This window comes from Oreochromis niloticus, linkage group LG2 (genome assembly GCF_001858045.2).
Source record: "Oreochromis niloticus isolate F11D_XX linkage group LG2, O_niloticus_UMD_NMBU, whole genome shotgun sequence".
NCBI classification, from domain to species: Eukaryota; Metazoa; Chordata; class Actinopteri; order Cichliformes; family Cichlidae; genus Oreochromis; species Oreochromis niloticus.
In genome coordinates this window covers 24178523-24193668 of record NC_031966.2, presented here as the reverse complement: position 1 = coordinate 24193668, position 15146 = coordinate 24178523, and the positions used below count along the sequence as shown (strand labels likewise).

At 38.2% G+C, this 15146-nt stretch overlaps 1 protein-coding gene across 3 annotated transcripts in view; it reads right to left on the bottom strand.

The window, feature by feature from the left end:
* Window positions 1-15146, bottom strand: part of spock1 (SPARC (osteonectin), cwcv and kazal like domains proteoglycan 1) — a 107725-nt gene that overhangs the window by 32389 nt on the left and 60190 nt on the right. For all 3 annotated transcript variants that reach the window (XM_005467659.4, XM_005467658.4, XM_005467657.3), the window contains 2 exons: window positions 14936-14981; window positions 4121-4201 (listed from right to left, as the gene is read on the bottom strand). In XM_005467659.4, coding sequence (XP_005467716.1) covers window positions 4121-4201; window positions 14936-14981 — 127 coding nt within the window. The remainder of the gene's footprint in view (window positions 1-4120; window positions 4202-14935; window positions 14982-15146) is intronic.

Below are 15146 nucleotides of genomic sequence, written 5' to 3'. Positions count from 1 at the left end.
TATGGATGTGTATATTTCTTTATCCATTCCTTCTCAATTGCTCGCAATTGTTTGTGCTCCTCAGATAAACGGCTACTTTCGGCTGCTCACTTATTCATTAGAGGTCACAGCAGGTAGCTCTGCATATTTGATATGGCAGATATTTACATGAGATGCTCCTTCCTCATGCAACCCCCGAGTCATGTGTTTCCACCCGGGGTTGAACCAGGGATCTTTGACTTGTTAGGTAAACGTGTTAACCACTTCTTTTTCTAATAACAAATAAGCTTGAAATTAAATAAACAAGAGCTCCAAAAATCATTCCCAAAGGACAAATTCACAACTCTTATTAGAAATATGAGCACCACTTTTAGGCTTTGATACACTAATTAAAAAGGTGTTTCTTCTCTTTTGCCTTAGAGGGTTAGAAATAAAAACAAGACAGGGAGAAAAAGAGGGAGATAGACGAAACTGAAGACAAACATATCAATAGGAGATTAAAATCTTCCCTCTATGCTTTGTGAACATCCCTCGGGATCTTACTATTTGGCCTCAAAGAGGTTCTAGAGCAAGGGATGTCAGAGAGGAGTGATAGAGGGATGAAAGCAAGCACAGAGAGCCTCGGGGACAGCACAGGGAAAGAGCAGAATCACCATCCAGAAAATTAATTATTGAAAACATGGGGAAATCATATTATTGTGGATGTAACTGAGGAATGGAAAAGATAAACAGGCTGTTACAGTTTGAATGTCAGAGATGAGACCATATTGGCTTACAGAAAAAAAATATCTAGAGAGAGAGGCTATTGACTATCACTTACGAGCTGAATATTCATCACTGCCAAACAACCATGATATGCACACACACATATACACACTTTATTGTGAAAATCCCTAAAAGAGGACGCTTTGTGAAGTTGTTGCTAGCAGCAAAACAATTCTAAAAGGACACCATGAAAGAAAATAATCAAAGAGTCTTTGAAGACAGCTTCAAAGAAAAGGCACAAAGATGCTTTTAAGGACAACATGCCTACTAGAGGACATTAATTTCTGGTGGAAGTTGTTAATAGTCACGGATGAAACAAACTTAATGCCAAAGCTACCTAGCCTGTCTTGCTTGAAGCATGTTTATAGTTTTTACTGTCGGTGTGAAGAACAGAGCAAAAATAACATAGAATATGCATGAAATTGTCTAGTTTGGAACGGAGACACACTTTTAAAGTGTTCAAACAATGCTCGATGTAGAAGCTGGGGGTCATGTTGCATTCCCGCTGAGAAAATAAAGACAGGACGTGAGCTGAAGCAAGCTGCTGATAACAGCTGTTAAACCAAGTTATTGGGCATTATAGCTATGCAGAGATAACTTCAGCAGTTCAGGCCCGTAGTATGTAGGTACAGCAGGCTATTGTACACCTTATCAAGTATTTTTTCAAAAACCAATGTAATATATAGAGTAGAATTTTGACCAGGATAGTGGATAAAAATTGATAGCTTAATGTAATCTGAGGGACCTGTGAATTACTAAATATGTCCATTGACTCCAAAGTTCAGCCATTTCCCTCAAAATCACAAATGTGAACCTCAAGGAAGTACAAACATCCGTGACACAACAGTCAAGGATTTATCCTCTGGGGACCATCATGTTTGTAACAATCTTTTTCCAATCTAGCCTCAAAATTTATTTTAATCTATTTTGTTTTTTAAATATTTTAGTATGAAACCTGGGATGAACAAGCATTTGCATTTATTTTGAAGCCCTGCATCATTACATAGTTTTGTAAAATGCAGTCTGTAATTTCCTTGTTCCTTTTCTTCAAAGCAACGTAAAAAAAAGAAAAAAAAGAATGATTATAGGCATTACACCTGTGGGCACCGGATGCTTGAATGGCAAGGAGCTATTCAGGAGGGGAAGTTTTTCATTTTATTCACTCTAGAATTCTCTTTTTTTTAAAAAGGAAAAACCTTTTTTTTAATGCTTGTACAATGTCAAGTGGTCTCCTTTCTTCTGCTTTAAAAAGATCCCCAGGCACTTAAGTGGCCATGTGTTGCTGCCAGACAAGTAGCTTGTGTCAGCTTGACCTTTAGTCAATTTCAGGAGAGGTCACAATGAAAGACCACAGGCTTGACTTACAGTGTGATTTTTGGCTCATTGACACACTGTGATCTCGTCCTTTTTTATTCTGTCTGCACACACACACACAGACACACACGCACACACATACATACGTGCATACACAAACATGCACGCATGCACACATGCACAGAGGACAGATCTGACCTCTTGCCTCACCCTTCAGTGTCAGAGATAATTAAATGTTTCTGCACTGTCCTAGACTGTGGCATTCATTAATCTGAAGCTGAAGTGTGTGTTTGTGTGCGTGTGTGTGTGTGCAAGCATGAATAATCTCACACAGATATAACCCAGTTTTTCCCCTGCTTTTATCTCGTCTCCTCTCCTGTTATTAGTAACTAATCTCACCATCTTATTATTGTTCCTAGAAAAAATTACAAACTGCAGTCAACATAGCCAAATAACGTGTCCTTTATATCAACTTTGCATAAAGTGTGTAAACATCAAATAATGATTTTGCTCCATTTAAAGGGGAATTCCGTGAAGTGTATTTTCCCAGTAGTCCATACAGGGTCAGCACCAGTGAATCACTTTGTTACTCACAGCCATGATCATTCTGTTTTGAAGCTAATGTATAGCCAATCAAAAGCATGTTTTAGGATACGCAGCATTGCATTGTTATACAGTGACACTGCTTTCATCATCAAGATGACATCAAACACAAGAAAACCTGTAAATAACTAAAAATAACCAGACGTCCAGATGCATCTATGTGAACTTACAGAAAATGTACTGAAAATGTATCCAGGCTTTCGCAACATCACAGGTCTTTTTTCGTAGAAAGTGCGTCTTACTATGTGTTACCGTGTTATTTATCTCGCACTGAATTACAGATGAAAATATGTGTAACTGGATAACAAACAGAAAAGAGCACGTAGTCACTGACAGGATGCATTTCAGTTCGCATTTGGATTCACAAATTTGTTCCAATGTTTGCCTTTCTGCCTTGCAACTCTGTCATTTAAGGTGCACTGTGCATCTTTGGTAGCACAACAAATCCTCCACACAGCGTAACAAGCACTCTCAGGGGGCGGTCATTACAACTTGCTCCCCTGGTGCATGCTCCTGAAATGATTCTGTGAGTTTCGTGGTTATGCCTTGTCAATACCTTCTGATGAGTGGACATAGGAGCACTTCTTATATTATGAAACAAACTGACCTTGTGTTTTGCACAATGCTGGTCTCTCTCTAAGTGTATGGTAAAGATAATAATTATTATAGTTTTTAAAAGCTACTTAGAAGTTGTGTTTAAATTTAGTGATGCTCAAAAATATTAACATTTAGTGAAGCTTAAAAGTGTGAAAAACAATCTTTACATTTAAAATTATTTGTCTGAAAATGAGGGGACAATGTATAAAAATGGCTGTAATCATATTATTGATTATTTTATTCACAATCTACTGTGGTGGTGCACAGAGGCATAACTGGAAAAATTGCACCCAACGTATTAAAGATCTAACTGCATGTAAGAACTGAAGACAACCCTTAAAATTACTATACGTTAGGAAAGAGGCTAGGCTTGATCATTCTGTGTGAATATGCAGTGATCCATCTAGTTCAGATGAAGCAATTAGCTTTGTTTATCTTTTATTTACCACCATGGCATCTCTGTAATCAACCTGAACAGGGCTGGGGAACTAAATTAATTAAACACGTTTGCATTATACCCGATGTTATTCACAAACTTCAGCAGACACATCAGACCAGTTTAAGCTCAATGTAAAGTAATGCCACAGTCTATTGTCTAAATCAGTGCCTGTCCACAAAGCACCTGATAATCAGTGATCAATCTGTATAGCTATATGACAAGTAACATCATTCTAACCTAATAATACATACACAGCAAGTCAGATAAATCTGAATAGGCAAATGAACTCTATATACAACTACAGGATTGTTATAGTATCAACCAAGTACGAGCTCAAAGTACCTCAGAGTACCTGGAACAATAGAAAAACATATATTAACATAGATTTAAAAACAAACAAACAAACAAAAAATAACAACTCACCATCTTGTACTGTCTTTTTGGCTGAGCTGGAGTGGGCTTTAGTTCTTGGGTCTCCATATCGGCCAGGTTCAGCCACTCGCTCTGAATGAAAAAATCAAAAATAAGACAAATTTATTAGAGAATGTTTTTGCATTGTTAAAGTAATAGTTTACCATATTCTTTAGCCACTTCTTTGTTGCCTTGGCGGTATATTTTGGGTCACTGTCATGCTGGAAAAGCCATCCATGACCAATCTTCAGTGTTCTGGCTAAGGGAAGGAGGTTCTCTTCCATAATGTTACAGTACACAGCCCCATCCTTGAACCAAAAAAGCCTCAAAGCATAATGTTTCCATCTCCATGATATGACCTAAAGAACACCATCCCCACAATGGTGTTCTCGAGGTCACACTCATAATTTCTCTTCCTCCAAAGATGCCTTGTGGAGTTGATGCCAGAAATCTCAGTTTTGGTTTCATCTGAACAACACCACTTTCTCCCATGTTTACTGGCCAACTGGTTGATATTCCATCTCTCTTCATTTAAGTTAAACTACCATAAAATTAGAGACACTTTGTTTCTTTTTAAGTGAGAAAACTTAATTATTCAGAAGGAGATGAAATAATTATTTTCCCCACTATAACATAATTCCCTCCATCTCCAGTTCTGTACTTAATGGACAAACATGTCAAACTCTCAGAAAGAAGGCAAATACCACTGTGTGCCAATATTTTACACCCCTACTTTGTGTTTTAGCGTAATCAATTTACAACCCGACCAAAAGTATTTCCTCACATAATGCCTCTTAATCACTAGAAATACATTCTAGAATCCATTGGCAAATTTGGCAGAGAGGCAAACTGACAGAATTCTTCTCATTATAAAAGAGTAATTGCTACACTATTCTCGCTCTTACACACTCACAGCACTACAACATCCCATATGGAAGGAAGCCAGTGGCAGCACTACCTCAGGGAGGAAGCAGAGCAGCCAAACACTGAGGTACAGGGAGTTTGTCATGTCTGTCTGTAGGCTGTGACATTAACACCCAGAAATGATTAACTCTCCGAACTCATCCATCTCCTGTATTTATTAGCGAGCAAGACTTTTGAATGGGGACTGACCACGAAGTGTATATAATGATCAGGAAAGAGGGTGTGGGTGTTTGTGTGTGTGTGCAAAACTTAGTCCAACTTTTGTCAATATGCCCTCTGTTCATTATTCCTCCCTTCTCTCCCTTTTGCCAGGCTTTCTCTCCTCCTCATTATGGGATAACTTTCTTATCTCTGAGTTATCCTCTCTGCAGGCACTCTCTCTCAAGTGTTCTCTGTAGGCCTCATGTCTATATATCTTTTGTATCCCCCCCTGCCTTCTTCCCTCCCGATACTCCCTGATGCCACTGTCACTTTTGCGTGCTGCCGTTTAGCTCGAGGGCTCCTGCTATGATCGCTTGCAACAACTGCCTGCTCATATCCTCTGAAGTTTATTTATCCTATAATTTACAATTATCATCAGAGGCTCTAGTGGCCACGGGGCAAGAAGGGCAGAATCAAAACACCAACATACCCATTCACTCGACTCTCAGTCTGCGTGATCTACTACTGTGCGCAACTCTCCTTGAAAACAGCTTGTTCAGCACCGTTCAAATACTGCAGTTCACTTTATTTTGTTGTTGATTTTTGTGGCGGGGGGGGCAGTAACAATTCACTCCACTCTGTGTGGTCTGCTGACATTTGTCCTTTCTTAATCACCGCTTTAGCGCCTTCCATACCTTCACGTCTTTCCATCTCAGCTGCACAGATATTTAATTGCTTTGTTGTTATGATTGGCTTTGTCTCTTCATTAAATTAACAATATCCTCGGTGTGACTGTGTGTATTTACTTCCTCTGCATCTCAGCAGGCTCCAGGTATCATTGATTACCTCCACTGTGTACGTATTTGACTGGTTAATTTGCTGTGTATGCCTCAAATCAGTGTAGCATGTATGTGTGCTTTTTCGTTGATAATCCCTTTTATGTGCCGAGGCTCAACACCGCGAGAGCTCACTCCTCTGAAAGAGCGAGATAAGGGCTGAGCTGAGGGTCGTGGATATTGAGTCATTTTTTATGATGTGGCCAACAAGCCATTAAAATCAGAGCGGTAAACAATGTTTAAAGAACGCCTGGTGAGCGAGCAACAAACCCTTAGCACATTACACCGAAATGAGATATTTGTTCTTGCTCCAGCACACACTCCATTTCATACACAGAGCTGAGGTGCTGACTGTTTGTTGTCCTATATGTCTCTTATCAGTTTCCCTCTTTCTAATTCTTTTAGCTCCTCCAGGCGCAGATCAAAGGCGGGTTTATGAGAACGTATTAAGAGGCAGTGACAGAGTTAGAGAAGATTAAAGATGGACCAATGAGAAATGGGAACTGACAGACAGAATATCTTCAGAGAGACTGCGACTTAGTGAATTGGAGAAAGAGCTGATGAAATATATAACAACGACGAACAGTCTGCTGGGAAAGCGCAGTGTCATGTCTAATCAGGCCGATTGGCAATTTGGAAGCTCCAGATTTTCAAGGCTTTGTTTGCCGCTGGTACTGCCAAACCCGAGTGCTTCACAAACGACTTTGGGTTCTGCTGCCAAAACGGTCTCCATAGCAACCACTAATTCATTATGTAAACTAATAAGAACAGACAGAAGTAGCAAACACCTGAAAACTGACAACTTGAATTGTATTGTTTTTTTCTGCGCTTGCATTGCATCCTCTAGTTGTATCTTGGTGCCAGTTTGACTCTCCTGTGCTCCTCTGGACTGGCTGTGATAATGGGGCCCTGTCTGGCATTTGTAATCTTCCCTTTGACTCCCCTCTCTGGATAATGCATTGCAATAACAAGCTCACAAATCTGTTGGGCAAGCCCATACGGAGGAAGCCAGATTCAAATAACCAGAATACTGTTTCTACCATTGGTCTCGCTGACAGCACATCCGTTATCTGCTGCCAAGGACTCTTCCTCCTCTCCTCTCATCTCTCTGTCTGTCTACTTGGGCTGAAAAGCCTGTTAAGCACAACTCTCCAACCATTACTGATGGGACTGAAATTAATGCACATGTAGAAAGTTATAAATAATAATTCAGTCTGACTTTGGAAGAAGTCTAAGCTGCCCTGGAGGACATATAGGATTCAGGTTTAACTGGATGGATTCTGAAGACCAGGCAGTAATATGTAATAAGTTGCAACATGGTACACAGGGTTAAAGTGTGTTACAACAAGGCGAGAGGATGTTGAGACACTGGTTAGTACAATGGTTCAGTAAAAGAAGTAAAACACATGCCTAAGTTAATGTAAATACGAAAACATGTGATCCATATTTTAAACTCTCTAACAGAATGTATTTCTCCTTCCTTGCAAACTGCAAAATTAAATGTAAATGTCAGGACATGGCTGATATTCTAATCACTGTAGTAGGCCGTCACTCTTTTTCCAGGTCACTGCAGTCGTGCTTGAAAAGTAAAAACAATAATTAAAGTGTGTGCATGTGTTTAAGCGTGTCTCTGACTTCATATGCCTCTGTACTGTCACCGTTGGTGCAAAAAAAAAAAGAATATATATATATATTTTTTACTAAACTCACATTCTTTATGAGATGGAGTTTTCTCAGCTGTAAATTAAAGTTTCTGAAAATGATGCTACAAATATTCTGCAGCTATGGTTCAGGAGATAGAGCAGGTTGCCTATCACTTGGAAGGCTGGTGGTTCAACCTATAGTATGTATGTTGACGTATTCCTAGGCAAGTTATTAAACCCAGGTTTGCCCCAAATGCATTCATCAGTGTGAGTGTGTGCAAATATTTGGTTAAAAGCACTGAGGCATAGAAAAAAGCACTTGTGTAAATAAGTGAACGAGGCCTGTAGTGACAAAACACTGACTGGCTCAACGAGAGTATGAAAACATTATACAAGCGTGAGTCTATTTACCTTTCTGATAACCGATTAACTGTGCTAGTAATTACAAATGCATGCTTTGGGTTCATACCTGTCAAAATAAAACATCAATTCAAACTATTTTTCTTAACAACAGAAGCAAATGAACCAATATAATAACAATAAAAACATTATTTTTAGACACAATCTTTGTTAAAACTCTGGAAAGAGAAGCTTGAGTTGAGAATATTTTGGCTAGTTATTTTTGTAGTTTTAATAACATGAGCTTTGGTTTCTGTGGTAAAACATTTATCTTGCTTCATATTCAATAACCTCTTCCTGGTTGTTCCTGGGCCATTTTGGGGCAGTTCTGGCACGCTATGAAACATAAGCCCTGATGTGAGTACAGCAGATGTCTATGTAATCCACCTACAGGATGAGCTGAGCAGTCTGGGACTCAGGCCAGTGTAACCCACACAACCCTACCTCCTCAGAGGGCTGTAGAATTTGGTATTAAGTGCAACACGTAAAGAGGCAGTTTTTAACAGTTTTTAACCATCCATGACTAGAAAACAGGCAGGTCAACGAACTGTCACCATGGAAACAAGTTCATGCACAGCAAAATATCTGGGCACATGGACGAGGGAGACTGAAGGGTTGTAACATTTAATTGCTGTGTGGGATTTTTCCAAATTTTGCTTTTTAAAGACACATTTAATTGCAAATTTAATTCCTATCTTTTTGTATCATGCTACGTGCATTTTGATCAAGAACATTATTTGTTTTGCAAATTCAAATTTGCATTTCTCATTTACTTTTATGAGCACTATTTTAATAAAAATTTTTTATCATAATTATTTATTTTACCTGTTAGCAACTCAACATTATCTGTTAAAAAAAATTTAATTAAAAATTAACGAATTACTAACAAGCAGGAGGGGTGTTCAGTTGGTGAGTTTTTCTTTTTAACGATTTCATTTAAAAAATAAAATAAAATGATAAAACACGAGCACGAATAGTCATGACTACAAGAGCACATGCACAAAAATATAAGAATAGCAACCAAATGCCTTAAAAAATTAATTAAAGGTGCATGAATAAAGCAACCAATGAACTCTCACAGGCTTTCACAGCGCGTGTGTGTGTGCGTATTTACGGCACTGTGGCATGTTGATTAACAGTAACCCATTGTTCATTATTATGTAATTTCCCCGTGATGAACTCAATATGTCAGAAATAATAGAAAACTGTGTAGAAACAATGAGCAGATACACAGGGCTGTGAAGTGAAAAGGACGGAAGAAAGAAGGAAATTATCTTGAATATATGAAAGAGAACAAATAAAATTGAAGGGACAAAACAAAACGAGGGTAATGTTTAAAGAAAAGTCAGTGAATTAGAATTCAACTGCTTTAGTAAATTGCCTTAAACTTAACCTAAACTTAAGTAGTTAAGCTTGTGACTACTTTAGTCTTTTAGAAAAATCACTTGTGAGGTTTGAAGAGCTGAATGTTTAGTTTTAGCTTTAGGATACCAACATCTATATGATCTAGCCAATTTACAAATGGGTTTATACAATAAATAACAGGTTAAAAAATCAAAAACTATTTCCAATTTTGCAGCATTAGAACCTCCAGTAAGGTACTAAACACATACAAACAACAGATTTGGAGCTTGAAACGAGTTTGATTTAAGAAATTGTTTGCTGAAATTAAGTGGAAAGAGGTACTTAAAATCTCCTTGTAACTTTCACACACATATACTTTCACTCTCACATACATATATTCTTCTGTCAGACACACGTATTGTCACTCTCACATACATATATTCTTCTTTCACATACATATACTTTCACTCTCACATAGTTTTATTTTAATTTTTATATTTAGATATTTTTATTCTCATGTTTACACATATTTAACACACACATTGCAATATTGTGCTCTCTTATACATGTATTTTAATGTACATATTTGCAAATTCTCACTCTAACATACATGCATTTTCATTTATGCATTCCTACATTTTGCTCTCATTTACATGCATTCAATATGCATTTAATCTCACAAATAATATATGTATGTAAGAAGAGAATGCATACATGTCTGAAGAAAATATATGTATGCAAGAGAATAATGTATGTGAATGAAAGAGTATAGTGGAAACGGAAGGAGTTTAATGGAAACGGAAGGCTGGGTGTCTGTACCGCTGTGATTGGCTGAGAAGCACGCGCGGGTCACTTTCAAGTGTCTGACAGCATTGAGGGGGGAGAAAAAACTCGAGTTCTTCAGCAAGCTATCGGGGTGTTAAGAAATATTTTATCATCTCCTGAAACGGAGTGTGTGTTAAATATGTGTAAACATAGGTGTAAACATGAGAATAAAAATATCTAAATATAAAAATTAAAATAAAACTATGTGAGAGTGAAAGTATATGTGAGTGAAAGAAGAATGTATGTGTGTGAGAGTCAAAGAATGAATTTTGGCTTGTACGGCCCCTCATATAACTGCTTAAATAATAGAGAAACTTGAAAAAGTGCAACTGTAAACTATTCCAGCACTGGTCTATGTGTGGGGAAGTGTTTAAAAGCAAGTGTACATCTTTTATAGAAAATTATAGGTGACCACGGCAACTTGCTAGGGACCAAAGCAATCTCAACAGGTTTTTAGTGCAGCCCTGTATATCTCTTTGCAGTGAATTTCACTGCAAATCAACTGCCAGCAACCACTTCGCAGTTAGTTGGAGAATACACATTTTTCTTTTGTGGCCTTTGGTTGTCAGGGAGTCACTCACTGGTCTCTAGGCTTGTGTCACTGTATCCTTAATTGGACACAGTTTTTTTTGGATATGTAAAGAAGCCAAAACAGTTCATCCATGACTAGAAATCAGGCAGATCAATGAACTGTCACCATGGAAACAAGTTAATGTACTGCCGATCTAAGCACATGTAAGATGGACCCAGGAAGCATTGTGGCATTTTAGGTTTCAGTTTCAGCAGTTTTTTTAACTGCCTAACAATAAATAAATACAACTGCCAATGTGAGGCTGGTACAACTGATCTTTGATAGGAGAGCATTGTCTTGTATCCTGTGACTACAGCACTAGCACACAAACAGCAAAACACAACGAAAATCATACTATCACTGCATAGAAACAAATATGCAAACAGCTACAGGAAATCATGACTACATGCAAAATCTATCAACAATGCAGTCCCATCCTAATTCTAGTTACTGATTTTAATGTTTTTGAAATCTTTTCAACTCAAAAACATTTTGCCTTAAAACTACTCATCTGTGGGAACTCATTAGGCACGACATGTCTGGAAAACAGATTTAGCACCAGTGGATTTGATCACTCAGCATTACAAACAAGCCGTTTGTGATAACACTAATTTCATCCATGCTACCCATGCTACGGAGGTGAACATTAATTGCAGAGTGATTCATCAGGGACTGGATTTTCCCCCAATCAACCTTTCTGCTGCTGATTAGTCTCCAAGGACGACCTGTGATTCATTAGTCAAAGTGAAACCTGCAGGTGCACGGTATTGTTTTTCCTGTACTGACCTCCAATCAAGTGCTGTGGTCGCACATGTCATTTCAGTATCATTAGCAATCTGACCACACACATTAGATTATATAAGATTTAATCATTTTGTACATATTTTTTTTTTGCAGTGGTTCCTCACGTTTACTCTGTGTTACCTAGAATCTTTATTGTCTACCTTTCAGTTTAGGCAACTTTAATTCCTCTTTTTAAAACTTAAAGTAAAACTAAAATGCCTCTGAATATTAAAAATTGTAGATGAGTCAGTTTTGCTTAGATCATGAGTCATTCACATCCAATACTCTGATTTGGTTCGAAGGTAAAGTTTACAGTAAGAAATGAAATGCCTGCAGGATCAGCTGGGCGAAAATGTGACCGACTGGAGAAGCACGTGATAACAGCAAATGTTCCCAAAAGAGGACCAGATCGTTAGATTGATTCCTCATACTTATTTGGTGCCTAATCATTTAGCCATCCATTACACCCAGCTGTGCTGTTTGTGTGGGAGTAACTGCAGAGTGCAGTTTGAAGGAGTGCAGAAAGCGCAGGCTGTTTCGAGCTCTGCAGCAGGGGAGCAGTCATGTTGCAGCTGATGTGCAGCGCTGCAGGAGAAATGATATGGCACAAAAAAGTATGTGCAGTATTTAATTGGCATGAATATGACCTGCGCTTCAGCTGCACCCAATGAGTCTCCAGATAAATGCACAGATGTCACATTGCTGTGTCGAACCAGAATGACTCACATGCATGGAGTGGACAGTTTGATGTTAGTGTTCTCATCAAGGTGCACTTTCGAAACAAAATGTAGCAAATGGTAAAAGACAAATGATGTAGTCAGTGAACTTTACCGACTCTTGTTGCAATTAAAGGAAAACTACACCTTGGGGTTTTTTTGTTTTGTTTTTTTCAATCTGTCTTTTGGTTGTAGTATGTCCCTGTTGGTTAAATTTAAATGAATGGCTGGACAAATAAAAATTAAAACCCCTGTTATAATTACCAGGAGCCAAAGGCTAGCAGGTAAAGAGTAACACCTTGCTTGAGTGTACATGCGTAACCACACAGATGCTGCCAGTGCAGTAAGTGTTCTTTCTCTTCGGGTATACTCTGTCAGCACCAATGAAATGAGAAATGAAGCACTCTTGTGTTTATTGTGTTTGGTCTCTGGCCTAATTTGGTGAAAGATGTTGCAAATAATATACAGCTGACAACATCAATATTGAATCCTATGAGAGGTTAAATCAAACCAGAGCCTCCAGGTATAGAAAGAAATGTGACACAGATGTTGTGGCACTACAGTACCTTTTTTTTGCCAAGTATATAATTCTTTTAGCACCTAAATCTGGCCTCACTCCTCCTGGATTTTGGCACAAAGAATAATATCCATAATGCATCATGCACTGAGTCCCTAGTTAAGAGAATGAAGCTCTGTTTACCTTTTGTTTTTACTTATCTCTGAGAAACTAGAGTAGCACCAAAATTTGATGCACTGAGGCAAGGCTGTTCTCATTAGGCTCAGTATCCACGAGGAGCTGGCCCAGATAAACCTGCTCAGCAAGTCTTTCCCTGAAGAGTTGCAGTTACTGTGCTACATATGCAAAACCAAGCCAGCACAGAACAGAACAAGCTCAGTGGTAGCAAGATTTCTGGTGCGCTGTTCAAAAAGCTGCCGTCCAATTAACCCCACAAACTGCCTCGGTGTGAGAGTGTGTGTGTGTGTCTGCATACGTAAGTAAAGCAAGACTGTGAGTTAGTGTTTGTAATAACTGAGGTTAGTCAAGAGTTACTGGGGGTCTAAGAGCATTACACACTTGACTGTGACTTATAAAGTGGACTTGGTATTATTGCCATACTAGTCCATAAGCAGCACGTACAGTGCAAAAGAAAAAACATTTGGCCAGACACATGCACACAGTCAAAGAACAGCAGAACTACCGTAACTTTAAGAATTAGACACCACTTGCTTTGCATTCCTGCTAGAATGCTGCAAATCACATTATGGAGACTTGCTTTTAGAAGACAAAAGAAAGATGAGTACACATAAACTAAAGGGATTTTTGTCTGCACAATAAGAGTATTACATAAGGGAGATTATTGGGTTGTTGGCAGCAAATCACTCAACAGTGCAACTCAGAGTCCTTCTAGCATCTTTACTGAAAAATGCTAAAATACAAAGGTAACATGTAAATGTGAACATCAAACACAAGTCACACAATAGTGTTTCAGTGACGTAAATGATCTCTTTATAACACTCGACATTTACTGGTTTTGAACTACTTAGTTCTAGTTGTCGATGACCTTCAGTTTTAATTTCTAATTTATCAAACATTTTATATATTTAATACACTGTCTACATACTGTGTCATGGTTTGGGTGTTATTTCCGGTTCCATTTTTAATAGTTTCCTCTGGTTGTCTTCATTGCGTCCTCTTTTGTTCATAATCAATGTCTAACTTTCATTTAGAGATTATGATTTATGTCTTTTATGCAGCCTCTGAGTATAGCAATTCAATTACACAGTGTGTAATTTTGCTTCTTTTAAAGCTCATCAGATGACACCAAAGTGGAGATGTCTGACCATGGCGCCACATTTGATAAAAAACAAACACAACAAATCAGCACAAACACCTCATATCAGTTGCAAAGCACGGTGGTGGAGAGGTAATGATTTGGGCTTGTTTTGCTGCTAAAGGACCTGGACACCTTCCAGCCACTAAGCGGATCATGAACTCCTCTGTATACCAAAGTATTCTTAGAGTCAAGTGTGAAGCTGTCTGTCTGAGAACTAAACCTACATAGGTCCAAACTGGTTCATGCATCAGGACCATGATCCCAAGCAGAACAATAAATCTACAAGATAATGGCTGAAAAATTCTTCTACAACGATGAGAGGGAATAATGAAGTTATACAAAAAATGATTATTAGGTAGTTAAAGGTAGGTATTCATAGGTAGTTATCCTGCTACAAGCTGCTGAATCATGGGTTGGACTGCATAGAATTGTCTATGGAAACTCCTTTTGGACATGACTGTATGTGTGCTAAAAGAAGGTTAAATATACTATACCTGCATTTTAGCACAAATATTTGAGGCCTATGCGCTTTTTATATCTGTTTGACAAAATCTGACAAACCTTTCCCAGTACTCCCAGTATTTATGTTTCTTAGACTTTCTGATTGGCTTACTTGGATTATTTGATCACATAAAACGGTATACTGTAAAAGGTATAGCATCAGGCATCATTTGCTAGTTTAAATAAAACGACCAAGAACTCAACTTAGAACTCAAAGCAGCAGTGGAGTTTTCTATTCCTACCCGTAGTTTCACATACAGCTTACAGTAATACAAAAATTAATAGTAACACAAAAAGAGCAAAACTCACCTTGATCGAGAGACTTTGCAGGTGCCCAGCTTTTGAAGTAGTCATCCTGAGTGGAAACACAACACAAGCAATTGGGTTATGAAAAAACTTTACATGGGGAGAGTGGACAGATTATTTTATTGAACAGAAAGTGAACAAACCAAATACTAAATGTCACTACTGAGAAATCCTGTTTCCATTCTTCTCTTTTTTTGTTCGTCTCTTTGTTGAT